General features: G+C 35.1%; 1 protein-coding gene across 7 annotated transcripts in view; it reads right to left on the bottom strand.

Annotated features, from left to right (window-relative positions):
- The window catches only part of LOC140496694 (E3 ubiquitin-protein ligase RNF38), an 84,795-nt gene that overhangs the window by 33,634 nt on the left and 31,919 nt on the right, over nt 1–19,242 (bottom strand). For 6 of the 7 annotated variants that reach the window (XM_072596797.1, XM_072596794.1, XM_072596793.1 and 3 more), the window contains one exon: nt 1,323–1,513. In XM_072596797.1, the coding sequence (XP_072452898.1) occupies nt 1,323–1,513 (191 nt within the window). Of the gene's footprint in view, nt 1–1,322; nt 1,514–19,212; nt 19,236–19,242 lie in introns of those variants that run through there. The other variant, XM_072596795.1, reaches the window with a different exon arrangement.

Genomic DNA, 19,242 nt, shown 5'->3' with positions numbered 1-19,242 from the left:
CAGTTTCAAACTCCTTTCCAGAATGGTTAGACCAATTCATAGCTTTATCATCAGTGCCTTACGTGCATCTATTTTCCACAACTCCTCCAATAACTGTCATCCTGCTTTTATCATCTTTGTCAAACTGACAGATATGAGGTAGAATTTCAAAGTTCTTTTAATTTACATTTACTTTGATTATTAGTGATTTGGGACATGTTTTCATATAGTTGTTGATACCTGGCATTTTTTCTTTTAAAAACTGTCTATTAATATTCTTTGACTATTTCTCTATCTGAAGCAGTTCTTTATACATTTAGGATATCAGACTTTTATCAAAGAAATATCCCGCAAAGACTTATCTCCCAGTTAACTTTTCCCTTTTAATTTTTACTGCATTAATTTTGTTCGTACAAGAACTTTTCAATTGTATATAATCTAACTTGTCCATTTTACCTCGTGATCCTCTCTATTCCTTGTTTGGTTAAGAATTCTCCCTCATCCATAGCTGTGAGTGGTATCTCCTTCCTTTCTTCTCTAAAATGCTTACAATACGACCTTGTTCATTTAGGTTATGAAACCACTTAGAGAGTATTTTGGTATATGGTGTGAAATACTGGTCTAAATCTAATTTTTCCCAGACTGTTTTCTTGTTTTCCCAAAAGTGTGTCAAATAGTGTGTACTGATCTGAATAGACTGTTGTTTTTTTTTTTTTAACATAATGCTACTCTTTATGCTACTTATTTACCTAATCTGTTTCACTGATTAAATTGACTATTTTTAAACCAGTACCAAGTAATCACATCAGATGATTGATCAAGATATTTGCTTCCCATCTTTTGACGGAGAAGTAATGGTTTAGAAGGGGCAGAATGAAACACATTTTCAGTAACAGCTAATTTGTTGCTTTGTTTTGCCGGGCTCTAAGTGTTAAAAAAGAGAGCACCTGGGGTGGAGGTAGATGAGTAGTACTAGTATGGCAAAACAGAGAAGGAAACACAAAAAAGGCCATGATTGACACAGTTCACAATTTAGAAGAGAACAGACTAAGCAAGGTAGTTTTTGTGCATTATTTGTTAAGTTCATAATAAAAAGGAAAATAAAAATCCCTCTAAATAATAGCTCAACACAAGGTAAGCACAAAAATTCCCACATACTTAAATGAAAATAAGTTCTTTAGCTCCTTCATACTTTTATTAGGAACATAATGAACTATTAAAGTGAAAAGACAGATGCTCCCCAAACACAGTTAAGGGACCATTACAGTGATTTCTAATGAGGTTTCTTTCATTTGATAGAAATTTTCCAGCAGTATTCTTAAACAAAGAATTAATCTGCCAACCTTCTTCTGTTGCGTGCAGGTGTGTTGCATCGTTCCCCTGAGAAGTGATGCTGACTGGGTCGAACTGAAGGAGGCTGCCTATTTGATGTCATCTCCCATGGTCGCATTGGTGGTGATGGGGCTGGTGATGTTGTATAATCAAAGACTGAATGAGAAAGTCGCTGTCTCTTGGGACTTGGGCTATCTTCACTCTGCCAACATGAAACAAATACAGTGGGTATAAAACTCCTCAAATGAAGCATTTTAAATTGTATTAGTGAAGTGGCAAATAATTCCAAATTTTATCTTAAAACAAAAAATACTGTTTCCTAGAGAAAAATATTTTTTTTAACAATGAAGATTCATGGTGATAATCATATAATCTACAACAGAGGCAATATTTGGACAAATAATTTACTTTCATTTTCTAGGCCATAAACACACATGCAACATTTGTAAAAAAAAATAGTAACTTTAAAACAAATGGTAATTCCCCTCTTCTCTGCACTTTACTATTACTATAATAATAAATCTTATATGAAAAAAGTGATATGGGATTTTAAGTAAATACTGGTGACCTACAGATGACACAAAACTGAATGCATTATATCAGTTACAAGACTTTATCACAGAAAAATAATATAAATCAACTGGGTACTATTTTCAAAACTAAACTAGTTCTCAGATAATTATAACAAAACTCTAGACCACATGTGGCCTCCAAGGCTGCAGGTTCCTCACCCCTGCTCTAGGTTAAAGATAGCATTTCCAAATGGTGACAACAATGTCTACAATATAAAGTGATTAATCCCTCCATCTCCCCTTCCCCCCCCCCTTTTTTTTTTTTAGCAGATGAGGAACTGAAGCAAATAGGGGTTAACTGACTTTCCCATGGTCGTACTGCTAGTAAGTGTCTGAAACCACATTATCAACTCAGATCTTCCTGACTCCAAGCCTGGTGCTCTATCTACTGTACCCTCCAGCTGATTCAATTTCCCATTTTCATAATTTACCTCCCCACTCTTTGCCCACAACAAAATAACAGACCTGATTTTCCCATAGTATCACCATAGCTAACATAAGCTAAAAATTTTGTTTTTAAATTCTAGAAGAATAACTAGCTACTAACATATAATACAGAAGGTATAGTGGTATAGTACATAGAACACTGGACCTGAAGTCATCAAAGATAGACATTCAATTCCTGACTCACACACTTACTACCTGTATGACCCTGGGCAAGTCTTTGTGCCTTGGTTTCTTTATTTGTAAAACGAGGGGGTGGAAATCAGTAACCTCTAAGGTCCCTTCTAGCTCAAAATGTATGACTGTTACATATATTAATTCTACTAAAGGGTATAACTACAATTCAAACTATTCTAAAGCGCCCTTTGGCAACAAACTGAATACCTTTTGTTATGACTTCAAAAGCAGGTATATAATGACATTCAGAAATACCGACTGCTCTGATTTGTAAATGTTGAAGCACACATAAAAAAGTGATTTCACTGAGATCTGAATGTTAAATCGCTAAGCAGTTATAATTAATCACTTCAAATTATTTAGCCACACTAATCCAAATATCAAGCTATTTTCCTTTTATGTTAAATCACAGTATTTCCTCTCTAAATATATCACAAATTACGAAATAAACCAGTATTCTTTTGAAATCCAATTTTATTTTCATTATCTGCAATGAAAACAAAGGAAACAAATGTAAAACAAACTCAACAATACTTCACTTATTAAGGTTAAGTGTATCACGATCTAAGACGATCTTGTCTACCTTTTTCACTACTTATATGGCTTACAAGAAGAGACTAATTATAGTGTGGATGGCACGTTTTATGAATTAGAAACAAACTCATTAAAATCGAACTCACTGGGCACAAAGAGTATATTTATCACTCAACATTATCCATTTCCTTTTTACTCTTCTTTTGGATCATCATAAAACAGGTTCAAGGCCTCAAGGATCCTCCTGGTGTACCAAACACATCTGATTGTCTTGCTCAATTGTTGCAGTCATGTCTGACTGACTCCTTTTTTTTGCGGGGGGCTGGGGGGAAGGGGGGCGAGTTTCTTGGCAAAGATACTGACTCGCGTGGTTTGCCATTTCCTTTTCCAGCTCATTTTACAGATGAGAAAACAGAAGTAAACAGGGCTGTATCTTGCGCAGGGTAGTAAATGCTGAGGTCAAATCTGAACTCACTAGTATTCCTAACTCTAGGCTCTTTCCACTCTACCAAATAACTGTCCAAAAATTCTTCTGAACTATGATCAAATAAATTCCTAGCCAGGTTCACAAAATATGAAATGAGGATAAAGACTGCCATCGTAACTGTTCTCCCATTCCCAAATATCAAAACCAATTTTTCCTGGTACAAGATACATAATGTGACACCCTAAAAACACATGAAGTCAAATAACTGTAGCTTAAGTGGGATGTTAAACACAAAATTCAGGCTAGTCCATCTCCTGTTTGTCTACTGGGTAAGGGTAGATGTAATAGCATCTTTTACATATTCCAAACAGGGGGGAAGAGAAAATTCTTAGTTTTTGAGTATAAGTTAATCTCAAAATAATCAATTTGCATTTGCATTATATTTTAATTTTGGCTATATGTATACAGGGGGTAAGAAAGGATAGGGAAGGACACGTAAACAGATCTATTTCTATATAGGTATAAGGTCTGTAAATCATATCATCTGATCCTCTCAACAATTGTTATCCCCATTTCACAGACAACGAAACAGGTTAAGGGAGGTAAAGCAACTTACTCAGAATCACACAACATTAAGTGTGTCATGAGAGAGTCACCCTGGTCTTGACTCCAAGTATACTACTATACCACTAAGCCACACAAGAAAGCATAAATACATTTGGAAAGCAAAACACACCCACCCACCCACCCACACACATGCATGCACACCCCCACACACCCCTTTGTGTTGTTAGAGGACCATAATTTGAATAATGTTCAAGTACTTGTGCCTGCCAAAACGTGTGGATGTTAACATTTAATACTAATGAACTTTTATACATAAAGTTAAAGCCAAAGGAATGATTTTATAGCTTAGCATGGTAATTTATACACTGTAGGTCTGAATAGCAACTCAAAGATTTCTAAATTAGCTATGAAATTATTGTTGTAAGATAAGTGTTTTCAATGAAACAGAGTAATTGTATCTTCTTTTCCTTGGCTTTGCTTAGGAAACCGATCATATTATGACAAACCTGAAATGGAAGATGAAAAAAATTAATTTTAGATCTAACAAAAGAAAAACTATAGATGGGCAAGATTTGATACCCATACATAAGAATGGGGCATGGGTTGACAATGAATAATAGTGATTAAAAAATAAATCTTAGTATCAGTGTGACTGGTCAACTAGAGATCTCTCTGGGTCTTAGTTACTCCAATTAATACAATAAAGAGGTGTGGGAGGGAAAGCTGATGATCTCTAAGTTCATTTCCAGTTTGAATCTATTATCCTGCCATTTGAATGTTAAATGGAAATAAGAACATGGCATTTAGTCATGTTTCACTTGATGTATACACTTAGAGTCATCCTAAAGATAACCAGGGTTTACCGTTCTATTTGAAGTTGTAAATACACTGTAATTTGTTCAGTTTAGCAACTACCATTTGACCAAAGTATGATAGATTACATTTAGCTCTCAAAAATAAATCAAGTATTTTAGTTTTGTTTGGAAAATTTTGAAAGATCTGTCAATTGAAATTCTGGAAGGTTAAAGAACTAAGAACAGAAACTACAGCTCTCAAAAATTCAGTAGCTAAATGAAATGGAGACATACATGCCATTCACCAAAGAAATCTTCAATATTTTAAACTGCTTCAAAGCACTATATGATACCTAAAATAATAACCCTTCCTGTCCCCTCAAATGAACATACCTAGTCAGTTAAAGAACCAAATTCCTATTATTTAAATACCCTCCTAATATACTAAGTGCTTCACAAATACTCTCTGAAAAAAATTGGTTACCACTTCCCTTTAGTTTGCCTAATCTAGGCATGGAAATTCTATGATTATTCTGTATCAAGTGCTCCAAATTAGAATAGGCATACCTAGATTTGAATAATACATGTGATTCAAAAAAGTCTGGACCACAAATAGAATTTTGGTCATTTAAATGTAGTAGGAAGAATATTAAGTAATTCTGAAGTGAATTTTGATTTAAAAGAAATTTAATAAAACCTTTATTAGGCATCTATCATAATAGAGCATTTTAAGGAAACATGCTATAATTTTCCAAACCATGGGATGCCCTCAGGAAGGGCACTGAGACCCTGTCAGGAGGCAAGAAATAACTGCCACATAAATTTACCTACTTTCTCCCAATGGAAACGAAGTTCAGAGACAGACAGACAAACAAACACGTGATTTCACTCTAATGGCAAATGTAGGACAGCTATTATTTGATAAGATATGTGTAAATGAGATAAGATTTCCAGGGGCACTTGAGTGCTGTGCCCTTGTGGAGCTTGCTGCTTCTGTACAAAAAAGAACTTTATTGGTGCACATTTACTATTTTGCAAGCACTGTGCTAAAATCTTGAGGACATAAATTTGAGATGCAGTACTCTCTGACTTCCAAGGGACAAGACACATAAGAAGTGGTAGCCATGAGAGAGTTGTTTGTTCTGGAATGCTGACTGGGGCCAGCAGAGAGCAGAATAATGTGGTCTCTCTTCTTCAGTAGCAATAGCATCACTGATATGATGATGGTTCTAGCGCTTGAAGGGGGAGGAGGAAGACAGTGAGAGTAGTAGACTCTTGTGGAAATACTCAAGATAATGGCCTAGATGTCAATCCAGTGTTACTGAAACCCCCTAGATATAACAGGAAATGTGAGGCACACAGCAGTGGAGACAGTTTAGGTCACAGACCAGAAGATACAGACCTGAAATGGTTACGTTTCCCAGGGCACAGTCTCTAGTGTATAAATTCAAAGTTAAGCCATCTTTGTATGGGTGTTACAAACACCATAAGATCACCAACAATTCTCAACCTCTTAAGATTGTTTCTCTCTCTCAGTATCATTCATTAAACTTTACCAAGTAAAAGGATTTATGAGTGTTTCAAAAAAAATCCTTGCAATACTATAAGATCGGACAACTGATTTTTTAAAACAATTATAATCATGTGTAAATTTTTGTCTAATTTTTAAATGAAATAATGTTTTGTGATAAGATGGTAGTGAGATAAGCTATATATACAAATGACGCACAGAGGTTCCCAAATTTATCTGGCCTACTGTTCCCTTCTCCCCCCCAGACAAAAATTACTCAGCACCCCCCTGGAAATCTACTTTCTTTAGTTTTTTTTGTTTTTTGTTTTAGTAAATTGCATCATTTCCAAAAAATACCACCACCTGGATTGTTCCAGTAGCCCCAGGGGTACTGCTCACTTTCGGAACCTACAAACTACCAGAGAGAGTATACAAAACACTCGGAGAAAACAGGATAAATGTTCCTATTAAATGCAACAGTGTTACAAACTGGATTTAAAAAGTGGAATTAAGTAAAATGCTCCTTAGAGGAAACATTTATTCTGGAAAATTTGTGTAACTATTCACTTCACTATGAAACAAACTAAGCATTTAAGCAATTGAAAAGCAATTACTATTTAGACACATATGTATTTATTTATGTTACTGAAGGACCAGATTTTTGAATTGCATTTTTAAGTAGACAAGGCTGTCTGAACTTTCTGGATTATAATGTTTAATGCATTCAAAGCTGAAGGATGCTTTGGTATGGAAAACTATGGACTGTATATTCGAATAGCAACTAAAAGATTTTGAAATCAGCTATCAAAATCAAAAATAAATAGCTGGTCTAAAATTTAATATGCCACTAATGATAAAATTCAATTAAAGTACAGATGATTGTCACAAAATGTTCATGTATGGAGAAGTAGGTACGTAGAATGGTGGATGCCAGAATTCTCTTGTTCACCTTTTAAAGGGGAAGTTTTTTTCTATTTCTTTTGATACCTTCTTTTCTTTCAGACATATTATGAATCAATGTCTCAACAGCAATTGAGCGACTTCTAGCATGGATCTCCTCTATGTACAGTTCTCCATTACCATAAGTGGATCTTTCTGGCACTCCCTCTCCCCTTGAGGAGCCTAGCCCTGCCCCCTCCCATGTCCATACTCAGCAGCCCAAGCAGTTTCAGTGCCTGGAAGCCCCTATCTCCCCCACAGCCCTGCTGCAGTGCAACAGAATTTGTATAATGTGGTGGAGCCACAGACCAAGAAACATTTTGGAAAACATTTTAGCATTAAGTCATAAAACTGTCATTCCATTGCTAGAACTGTTATCACCATAAAAAGGTGCATAAAAATATATCTGTGTAAAATATACTGAGTTGCTCCATTTTTAACTGCAGATAATTGAAATCACCTGTATACATCTAGTAACTGCAGAAAAGGTTAGTTGTAGTATATGAATATAATGTAATAGTACACCGAATTCTCTACACAAATGCGTGTTATCTCACCAAAAAGAGGAATTACAACAATGCAACCCATTCACGCCTGCTACCTCGTAAGAATCTTGTTCGTGTTTTCCGAAAAGTTTGCAACAAGGTACACCCAAACATGTTGAAGGCCTTAACAATCTTCTCCTGACATCATAAAGATGTCAACAGAGCACTCTGGTAGGTTCACCTGTTTTCTCTCACTCTTGACATATAACCAGCCAGTTTTCTCTCTGTTATACAAGTCCTTGATCATATCCTTTACTGCTATTCTTCTAAGTTCTCTGTTGGGCATGCAGTGGAGTCAATGCTATATAAAATTACCAATGGCTTACTTCATAAGTAGGGATAAAGATTAGATTTGTTATTTCATTTGTATAAGGAATTTCTGGATGAGGAAACTCCCTCTAGACAGGCAGACTGGTACCTTTTCTTCAACTTAAAGCCCTATCTACCTATGGCACTAAGAGGTTAATTGACTAGCCCATGGTCACATAGCAAAGATGTGTCAGAGGTGGGACTTGAACCCAGGTCTTCCTAGTTTGGGGGGGAAGGCTCTATCCACTAGTCCACGCTGCTACAGCAAAGCAACAAAAAACAGAAATGAAAACTATTGCCACAACCAGCTTCCAGACCTGTAATTTTAAATCAGTATTCAATGAAACTATTGTTACTGGCTAACTGAAAGGATACTAGCACTAGAAGAGCAAGCATTGGAAATATCAGAACCCAACAATCCAAGGTTCAACACAAGTAGGTTGGCAAAAGATTTTCAATTTGACAAGAACGACTAGGAAAAGTAGAACATAGTTTGGTCAAAAAAGGGGCTTAAACCAGTATCTTACACACCACATGACACTATGGTTTCCAAATAAATTATCTATAGGTCACATCATAAAACAACTGAAAGAAAAATGCATGGAAATATCTTTAACAACTACAGCTGAGGGAGAAACAAAGGATAAAGATAACAAAAGATTAAATAATTTTGAATCTATGAAACTGAAAAGCTTTTACATTGATAAAATCAAAGCATTTAAGATAAGGGAAATTGTTGAATGAATGGGAAAAGAATATTTTAGCTCAACAGCCATTTCCTAGTATATTAACAGTCAACAGATAAACAGTTCTTAAATATAGCCAACTATTAGCAACCACATAAAAGACTATTCCAAAGCACTATTGAGAGAGGCAAGTCAAAACAATATTGCTCACTGCACAAATTGGTGAAGATGACAAGAAGTGGAAGTGATCAATGCTAGAAGGACTGTGGTAAAACAGGTACACCAAGTCACTGTTGTTAGAGCTATAAATTGGTCTGATCATTCTATAAAACAAATTGGAATTATGTGGGGAAAACGTTCATTTCCCTTGACTCAAAGATAACATTGTTATGCACATATCTACAAAGTCAGAGATAGAAAGGTCCTATGTACACCAAAATACAGTGTGACTGTGGGTGTGTGTGTGCGCGTGCGTTTGTCTTTCGTTGCCAAAGAAGACCAGCCATCACAGAAATAATGACATGACTTGCATTTGACTTTGTTTTGAGTGAGGGAGGGCTGTGCAGGTCACCAGCCTCACTTCTCCTCCAGAGCCATCTGAATCCAGTGACCAGATATTCATCAGAATGACTGGAGATGACCCAGGATGAGGCAATTGGGGTTAAGTGACTTGCCCAAAGTCACACAGCTAGTGAGTGACAAGTGTCTGAGGTGAGAGTTGAATTCAGGTCCTCCTGACTCCTGCACTGGTGCTCTATCCACTGCACCACCTAGCTGCCCCCCACCAACATACTAGAATTTGGCCAGAAAGTCAAATTCTATTTCATACAATGTTTTATTGAAGATTGTTTCATCATACAAGTTTTATCACCAATTCTATAAAATGCCAAATTTTGCCTTGCTCAGGATTTGGTTAATAAACTAGGGGGTTTGGTCTAACAACCTACATAAAATGAAATGAAGAAAAAAGGGAAAATAATATGATAAAAAAGGAACACTTGAAAGAAAATAAAAGTCCCCTTATCTTCTTTTCATTTCCTATAGAAATGTAAAAAGCAAGAAGGAGCAGGTGTGAGTCACTAGAGACCCCTGTCACAAAGAAAGTTAGAGACTTGGCTAATTTAACCCCAACAGATGTAATTTTATAGAATTTAGATGACACATAATGGAACTATATAATAACCAGCCCATAAAAATTTCTCACTGAATAATTAATAGTAATTGATTATGGATCATTAAAAAAAAGAAGAATCAAAATATAATAATGAAGTAACAAAAACCTGGAAACTAAGTCGTGTTCACCGGGCAATGATTAAATAAATTATGGTATATAAATTGAAGCATTATGTTGCAAGAAATTATAAATATAAGAAGTTCAGGGAAATGTGGGGAAACTTCCAAAAACTGGCACAAAGTGAAATAAGCTGAACCATTAAAACAATATGATTATGTAAACAAAAGCAAAATAAAATTAAATTGAATGCTATGTAATAATTATTCTACAAAAACAGAAGCATGAACCTAGAGAAATGAAAACAGTATCTTCCTTCTTTGTAAGAAGACTTCAGAGTTATTTTGTTACATTTTTCTTATTGTTAATTTGAAACATTCTTTCATACGGAAGAATCACTTAATTGTTAAAACGCTTGTAATTATTCTTTTGAGAACTATTTGTTCATATCCTTTGACTATGTACCTGTTGGGGATCAGTTATCTTAAATATTTCTTTCATATCTTGGATATCAAACCATTATGTGAGGAATTTGATACATGGATTTTTTTTCTCCCAGTTAACCACTTCCCTTTTTATCACAGGTACATAAAGCCTGTGCTAAAAAGCTTTCCAATTTCTTGTAATCAAAAAATATGTCTCTTAATTCAGAGCTGTTAAAAAGCGTATGATTCTCTATTCTAATTTTTTTATGGTATGACCTTTAATATGCTAGTCAGATATCCATTTTGAGTTTATTGTAGAAAATGGTGTAAATTACTGGTCAAAACCTTTTTTATGACCCACTTCTTTCCAGCTTTCCTAGTTCTTACCAAGCACAGAATTCTGTCCTAAATAATTTGTTTTCTGGTTTTTTGAAAAGTGACTTGTTCAGTTTCATTATTGATGATTCTCCCTTGTCTAGACTGATCTACTTTTCTGTTTTTCAAAAGGTAATAGGCAAATGTTTCTGATGACTGCCGTTTTTTTTAATATACTTAGCTTAGAAGTTTCATTCTTCCTTTCTTCCTACCTTGCTCCCCCATCCCCAGCATTATTTCTTTTGATATTCTACACCTTTTGTTCCTCCTTTTGAATCTGGTTATTATCCTAACTAGAATTGGAAATGTTCCTCTTATCGTTTCATTGGTATAGCACTAAAACTGTAAATTAATAGAGGACACAGGGTGAGTGTGAATATGAAGGGATGATATCTAAAAAATAAAATTAAGTGGTGAAAGAAGAATATATTGGGAGGAGAAAGGGGCAGAGAGAGAGAGTAGGGTAAATTATTTCACATAAAAGAGGCAAGAAAACTGTTTCACAATGGAGGGAAAGAGGTGAGAGGTGAGAGAGAATGAGTGAACCTTACTCTCACTGGATATGGCTTAAGGAGGAAACAACATACTCAACTGTGTATCTTACCCCACAGAAAAGTAAGGGAAGGGGATTGGTGGGTGGTGGTGCAGAGAATGATAGAAGGGAGGGCAGACTGGGGGAAGGAGTGTTCAGAAGCAAACACCTGAAAAGGGACAAAGAAGAAAATAGAATAAATGGAGAGCGGGATAGGCTGGAGAGAAATATAGTAAGTCTTTTACAAACACATTGTTCGAATGCAAAATGCACACTTGCCAAAAAGACGATTTTTTGGAGAACTCGCATGGGGCAGGTGATCACATCATAGTCAGAAGAAGTGATATCACATGGTGATGTCATTGTGGTCCTTCTGGAGAATGAAGGACAACCACCAATCATCACGGAAGTATTTTGCATACACATGTATAACCTATGTTGAACTGCTTGCCTTCTCAATGAGGGTGGGTGAGGAGGGAAAAAGGGAGAGAAAGTTTTAGAAACAAATGTTAAAAATTGCTTTTACCTGAAACTGTAAAATAATATATACAGGCAATGGGGTATAGAAATTTTTCTTGCCCTATAAGAAAGTAAGGGGGAAGGGAATAAAAGTGGGTGGTGGTGATAAAAGGGAGGGCAGATTGGGGGATGCGGTAATCAGAATGCATGCCATCTTGGGGGGGGATAGATGGGGAGAAAATTTGGAACACAAAATTTTGTGAAAATGAATGTTGAAAACTAAAAATAAATTAATTAAAAATAAAACTGTAAATTAACTGTGGTAGTATTGTCATTTTAAATATATTTGCACAGCCCAACCACAAGCAGTGAATATTTCTCCAGTTATTTAAGTTGTTCTTTATTTCTTTAATGAATATTTTGTAATTGGATCTACAGAGTGTGCTTTGGTAGATTTATTCCCAAATATTTTATGCATTTTGTAGTTACTTTGAATGGGATTTCCCTTTCTACTACTGCCTTCTGAATTCTGTTAGTATAACAAAAAAAAATGCTATTGCTTTCTGTGGGTTCACTCTATACCCTAATATTTTGCTTAAGATATTGGCTCAATTAGTTTATTTGCCAACTGCCGAGCATTTTGTAAGTATAACATCATGTGACTAGTAGCTTTTTTTTCCTTCTTAATGTCTATTATTCTGCCTTAAATTTCTTTCTCTAGTGTTAACTCTTATGGTTAGCATTTATGTGAAACACAACTGATTCTTCTTAGAAGATAAAACTATATCAAATAATAGTGGAGAGGAGACATCATTGCTTTACTGCTAGTATTTAGTGGGAAGGTTTCTAGTGTATCCCCATCGCAATGTTACTTGCTTTTGACTTTAGATGCTTTTAAAATTATTTTTTAAATGAAGAAAGATCCTGCTTAACTGCAGTGTTTTATTTTGGTATTAGTGAATCTTACACTGTCAAAAGCTTTTTTCATAGATTGAGAGAATCACGAGGCTTTGGATAGTCCTGTTTTTAATATGATTATAAAGTTTTTTTCATAATGTTGAAACATTGTTGCATTCTGGGTATAAATCAATTTGGTTATAATGAATGATTTATTAGATAAATTATTATAGTCTGATAGGATTTTAATTAAAATTTGTTAACTGATATTCATCACTGATACTGGGTTTCCAGTCTTTTGTGGGGTTTTTTTTCCTCCTTGGTTTAGGTATTAGGACTGTATCTATCTCATTAAAAAAAGTTTAATGGTTTCTCAATTTTTTAGAATAATCTGCTTAATATTAATATAAATTGTTTGTTAAGAGCTTAACAGAACTCTCCTGTGAATCTCTTAGGACTAGGACATTTTTTCCCCCTTGAGTAATTCCTTTATAGCTAGTTCTTTTTCTTTTTCTGAGATTGGATTAAGATCTCCAGTTGGTGTTCTATTTGAATATCTGTATTATATAGGGCAAATCTCTTCTATAACTACATAATGGGTTATGATAATTCTTTTTATATTTTCTGATTGTGATATGCTTTCACCTTTGTGATTTTGCTGATCTGATTTTTGCTCTTTTTAATCAGGTTAGCCAAAGGTTCATCACTTTTTTTTAGTCTTTAGAGCATTAACCCAACATAGAAATTTCTGTGTCTCAAATCATCCAAATCAGTCCTAAACCAAGCTGTCCTCATGATCAATTTCTTTCTCATGACAGAACCTCCCGAGTCCGTGCCCTCCCACCTTTCTGGATGCTGGCTGCCCCCAAAGCTCTAATCTCCTTTTTTTCCGAAGGAAACTATTATATTCATGGAAGCATAACAATCTCTTCCAGAAAAGTAGTCTCAATGTGATGATTATATCGGGGTTAAGCTTCTTATTAGTTACCTCTACCTAATGCTTTAAAAAATTGTGCAGGTTCACACCAGCAATTTTTTAAAAATATGCTTTCATATGAATAAATACTCAAAGAAGAGACAAATTTTTTACAACTATAAAAGGGTTAAAATTAAAGAATGTAGTAGTTAAAAATTAAGATGAGTAACTTAAGAAAACTATCTATGACAAATTTGCATTAATCCAATCAACAAGAGAAAAGTGTCATCCATTAAAAATATTTTAAAAGAAATACAAGTGATTCTTCTACTTAGACGAGACATACTATGCTAATATTTTAAACTTGAGAGGCACAGTATAATAGGGGTATTACTGAATTGGAAGTCAGTGGCTTTTAGTTCAGATTCTACACTAAGCCATAGGAAACTAGCTAAGTCATTTATGCTCTCTGGGCCAGTTTCCTCAGTTACAAAATAAATGTGACAGACTAGATGACTTCTAAGGTCTTGCTTTTCAAGCTAGAAATTTATATACTTCTTATTTAAATATTGTTTTTATTTTATTCTCAAAAAGTCACTGAAATCAATTTGAAATTTGCAAAGTGCTTTTCTCACTAAAAGCTTGTGAGGTAAGTCATTTTATAGATAAGGAAACTGAGTTTTTGAAGATAACCTGTCTGTTTCTAAGAAACAGCAGAACTTGAATACAATGTTCTTTATTATGTCCACTAGTCTGTAGGGGATAGAACACTAGACGTGGAGTCAGGAAGAACTAAGTTTGAATGCTGCCTCAAATATTTCTTAACTAACTGTGTGACCTTGTAAAAGTCATTTAATCTCTGAGTTTCTGCTTCCTCATTTATAAAACTGGAATATTAAAGAATACCTCACAGTGTTGCTGTATCAAATGAGATAACATATCAAAAACATTTTGCAAACCTTTAAGTGCTATGTAAAAGTTATCTCCTGTTATTATTAGATAGCCATAAGTCTGAAAAAGATATGGAAGTATGGAAGTTTTAGTTTTTTACAATCTCAATGAGTTAATATGATGTGTCAATCAAAAGATCAAATGAAATCTTTAGAAAGACAGGGTATGGAGGTCATATAGTCCTGCTACATTTTGCTCTAGTCAGACAGCCAGAGTTCAATTCTAGGAATATTTTAGAAAGGATCTGGTTAAAGCTGGAGAGCTTCCAAATGAAGGTGGTCATGATGATAAGGGATCATGAGATCATGTCACAGATCAAGTTGATTCCACAAGCATTTAAGTGGAATTGTATATTAGGTACAATGCACTGGTTGTATAAAGATAAAAATGAAAAACAATCTTTGTCCTAAAGAAATTGGCATTCTACTATAGAAATTTCTATTCAACTCTAATATAAGAATCAATTAAGAGTTGGGAATATTTATTCTGGAGAAGCAAATACTTAGGGGAAACATGACAAATGTCTTGAAATGTGTAAAGAACTGCCATGTGGAAGAGGTATTAGACTTGCTCCATCCACTTGAATCCCAAGGGTACAACCAAGAGCAACAATGAGAACACAGAAGGCATATTTAAGCTTGCTACACAACTTTCTCACAATAAGAGCTTTGCAAAAGCAGAAGGGGCTGTACCAGCAAGCACTGGATCACACCTCATTAGGGTTCTTGAAACAATGGATAGATAATAACCTTGAGTGTGCAATAGTGGAGATTCTTAGGTAGAGATTCAACTAAATGGCCTCTAAAGTACCTTGGAATTTTCTGATTCTTGTGTAATATTTAAAAGAAAGACAACATTAACAAACATTTAGGCATTATGAATACTGTTACTACTTGAAAAATGTTAATCCAGGGTTCCTTAGTTTCATTAACAAAATGAAATTTAGCTACCAAATAGCCAGTCTTTTTATAGTGCCTACTATGTAGCAGGCACTGGTGCAAAGTACTTTACAAATATTATCCCACTTGATCCACACAATAACCTTGGAAGGAATGTACTATTATTATACCCACTTTATAGCTGAAGAGACTGTACCATTCCACTAAGTTCAAACTGCTAAATTGTAAAGGTTCCTTCTACAGCTAAAGCTCAAAATCACATTAGTTGATGCAGTCAATTCTCAATTACTTTTGGCAATGGGAAATAGGAATGCAAAATTTACAGAGTCCCAATCTTTTAGTAGTTCCAACATCTTCTTCAGAATACTCAATATTTAAATGCTACATTTTACTCAGTGAGGAAACAGGAGGGAAAGAGTACAAGGGAGGAAGAAGAATTTCTGGGAGGGTAAAATCAAGGTATTAGTCTTAAGCAAAACAAATTCCGAGAATGCACAGAAATATTTATAACTCTTTGAGGTGGCCAAGAATAGGAATTTGAGAGGGTACCCAAAAATTGTGCACTGGAAGAGTATGTTATGGTATATAACTATGAAGAATACTACTGTGCTAATCCCTTATCAGTATAATGACCAAAAACAAATCCAGGATAAAATGTGCTATCTGCCTCATGATAGGTAAAGGACTCCAAATGTAGAATGAGAATTTTTTTTGATATAGCCAATGTAGAAATTTGCTTTTGATTGAGTATGCATGTGTATAATGGGTTTTCTTTTTTCTTGTGTTCTCAATTGGGAGGGACAGGTGTGGTAGGAGGGTAAGAAGGCAGATTTTGGTTGCTTAAAACAGACTACACAAATTCATACTTTAATATATTTTTGATCTTATTAATGTCGACTAGTGGTTCTCAGACTTTTTGATTTCAGGACCCCTTTCAAAACTGAGGACTCCTCAAAGAACTTTGGTTTTGTTTATATAGGATTTCAATATTTAAAGTACTGGAGATTAAAATATTTTAGTATTATCATGAAAATAGTTTTGACCATGTAAACCTCCCAGAAAGGGTCTTTGGGTACCCCTGAACCATACTCTGTGGAGTAAGTAAACTCACATCACTAGTGTAAGCAGTACCTCCAATATTACAGATCACAAATCACTTCTACCCTTGAATCCTGACTGCTGCTTGCCTATATTCTTCTAGATATTCTACATAAAGAAACCACTCAACATATGGTTAATTCTTCCTCTAAGTCAATACTCCTAGAGTAATGGTATAATGCTCACATTATGCCTTGCTTTCAATGCATGCATGGCAAGCACCCTTCCTTTTCTGATAACGTATTTCTTGGATATCTTTTATGGCACTTCTTATAAACAAGTTACCGTTGGTAATATGCAACATTACTCCATCTTTATTGCCTACAAGTCTAATTCTACTGATGGTGGTATTCCCTGATTCTAGAAGAATATTAGTACTAGAAAGGTGGATTTTTGTTTTAGGAAACCACTTGTGATCACTAAAAGAGCTTCTGAACTCCCCAAATGCAATTATGACTATTCTCTTCTTTTTATTAATTTCTAAGCCCACTGGGGCCCTGCCTGAGGGCTCCTCTGGACCTTCCTAGCTAGAGAGTGATTATCATAGTAACTGTTGCTGTTTCCCACCCAGTCTGAAGTCTTTCTTTTTCTTGACCTCATTAAAGGGGCCGTGCCCTGCCTACTTCTTAAACAGGCCTATTCAATGAGTGGGTGTTGCCTCACCCTAAGTGAGTACCTGCAAAGGCTTTGGCCTAAAGGTCTCCCTGTGCAGCCTGGGTCATCTCCAGTCATCCTGAGGAATATCAGGTCTCTGAATTCAGACGGCTCTGGAGAAGTGAGGCTGGTGACCTGCACAGCCCTCCCTCCCTCCCCCTCACAACAAAGTCAAGTGCAAGTCATGTCATCATTTCTCTGATGGCATGATCTTCGGCAACGAAAGACGAACACAAGCCTATCTTACTGTTCATTTGTACTGCCTTTTCAAGATGAAGGTATTGATAATTATAGGTTCTGATAAACTCAAAGTGCTGTCTACCTGTTTATCATCTTGCTAGCCACCATTTTTCATCTCTATTTTTTTCTATAGACTGTAGAATACAGAGCTTAGGTCAAGGGTTCATGTCTTCAAAATTTCTGAATAAACAATTATCAAAGAAAAGGGCATTTAAATTAAAACTGGACCATAAATGGGTAATCAGTGCTACATCACTGTTTGAAAACAGTATGTATTTTTCTACCACTTGAAAAACTAGAATATGCATTTGCTTTAAGGCATTTCATTTATAAGAGAAAATTCTGACTGTACTAACCTATATAACTCCATATTCAAAGCAGATGTTCAGGATGCCAGAGTGATTTAATTTGCTACCTCGAATGCATTTATGAGCTTATCACTGTGGGTACTCTGTAACTGTTATCCTCCACAACATCTCAGATAATATGCCATAATCTCTGAATGGATACATGAGCTACATAAAAAGGGTAATATCCCAAGAAAATAAGAGGAAAAGAGAAGAAAGTACCTCTTACAATTATGGACAAGGAAAGAATTCCTAACCAAACAAGGGAAAGAAAAAAAAAAATCACAGGAAGGAAAAGGGACAATTTAGATTATAAGTGACATGCCCAAACAGATAACTGGTCAAAGAAATGAAAGTGGTTCTCAAAATAAGAAACGCAAGCTATCATCAATCATATTTTTAAAAAAAGTTCTGCAACACTAAAGTTGTTTGAATTTGCATTTTTCTTATTAAAGTTTCACTTCATACCCATCTATCAAGCAAAAAAGGAAAATGACAATTGTTAGAGGGGCAAAGGAAGGACAAACATACTAGCACACTTTTGGTAAGGCTATAAATTGATTCAAACATTCTGGCCAACAGCTTGGAACTACATCCCACCCTTCTCCCTCCCCCAATCACATAACTGCTGTTGGCCTAGTAATACTATTACCAGAAACTTAACTCAAAGAGATCAAATAAAGAGGAAAAGACCTCGTTCAGAAAAATATTTACAGCAGCACTTATTAAAGCAAAGATTTGGAAACAAAGTTCAACTGAGAATGATTAAACAAATTATGGCATATGAATATAACGAAATATTATTGCACTGAGGCAGTGTGAAGTGAGCAAGTGAGCAGACCTAGAAGAAAAAGGTATAAAATTACAACACTCCAAAGGAAAACTACCATGAAAAACTGAAGAACCATGACCAACACAATGATAAATCATGACCCCAAAAGGCTGATAATGAATCATTCTCACTGCCTCTTGGCAGAGAGCTGATGGTACAGAATGGAACATACATTTTTAGATAAGACCAAAGTGTGCATTTGTTTTGTTTGACTTATTTTTTATGAGAGGATTTTTGTTGTTGTTCTCTTCAGGGGAAGAGAAAAAAAGAACCAATAGAACATTTTTAAAAACACACAGAAAAGAATTGAGAAGAAAATTCAGACAGGGACCCATGGAAGCAGGGCAATGTTGTTATAACTATCAAATTTAGTATATATCGAACAACAACATAAGACTCTTGGTGTCATGTGCCACACTATTTTTTTTGTTTGTGTAAAAAACTTCGTATTTGTTAAATTTAGGATGACAAAAAAGATTTTCTTCTGAAAAACAAAAAAGCTATATAATTTCATTCCCATTTGTTGATATTATGGCTGTACCTTAATGTTCTCAGAATGACTGGCTTAGCT

This window comes from Notamacropus eugenii, chromosome 3 (genome assembly GCF_028372415.1).
Source record: "Notamacropus eugenii isolate mMacEug1 chromosome 3, mMacEug1.pri_v2, whole genome shotgun sequence".
NCBI lineage: Eukaryota > Metazoa > Chordata > Mammalia > Diprotodontia > Macropodidae > Notamacropus > Notamacropus eugenii.
This window is presented reverse-complemented; position numbering and strand designations above follow the sequence as displayed.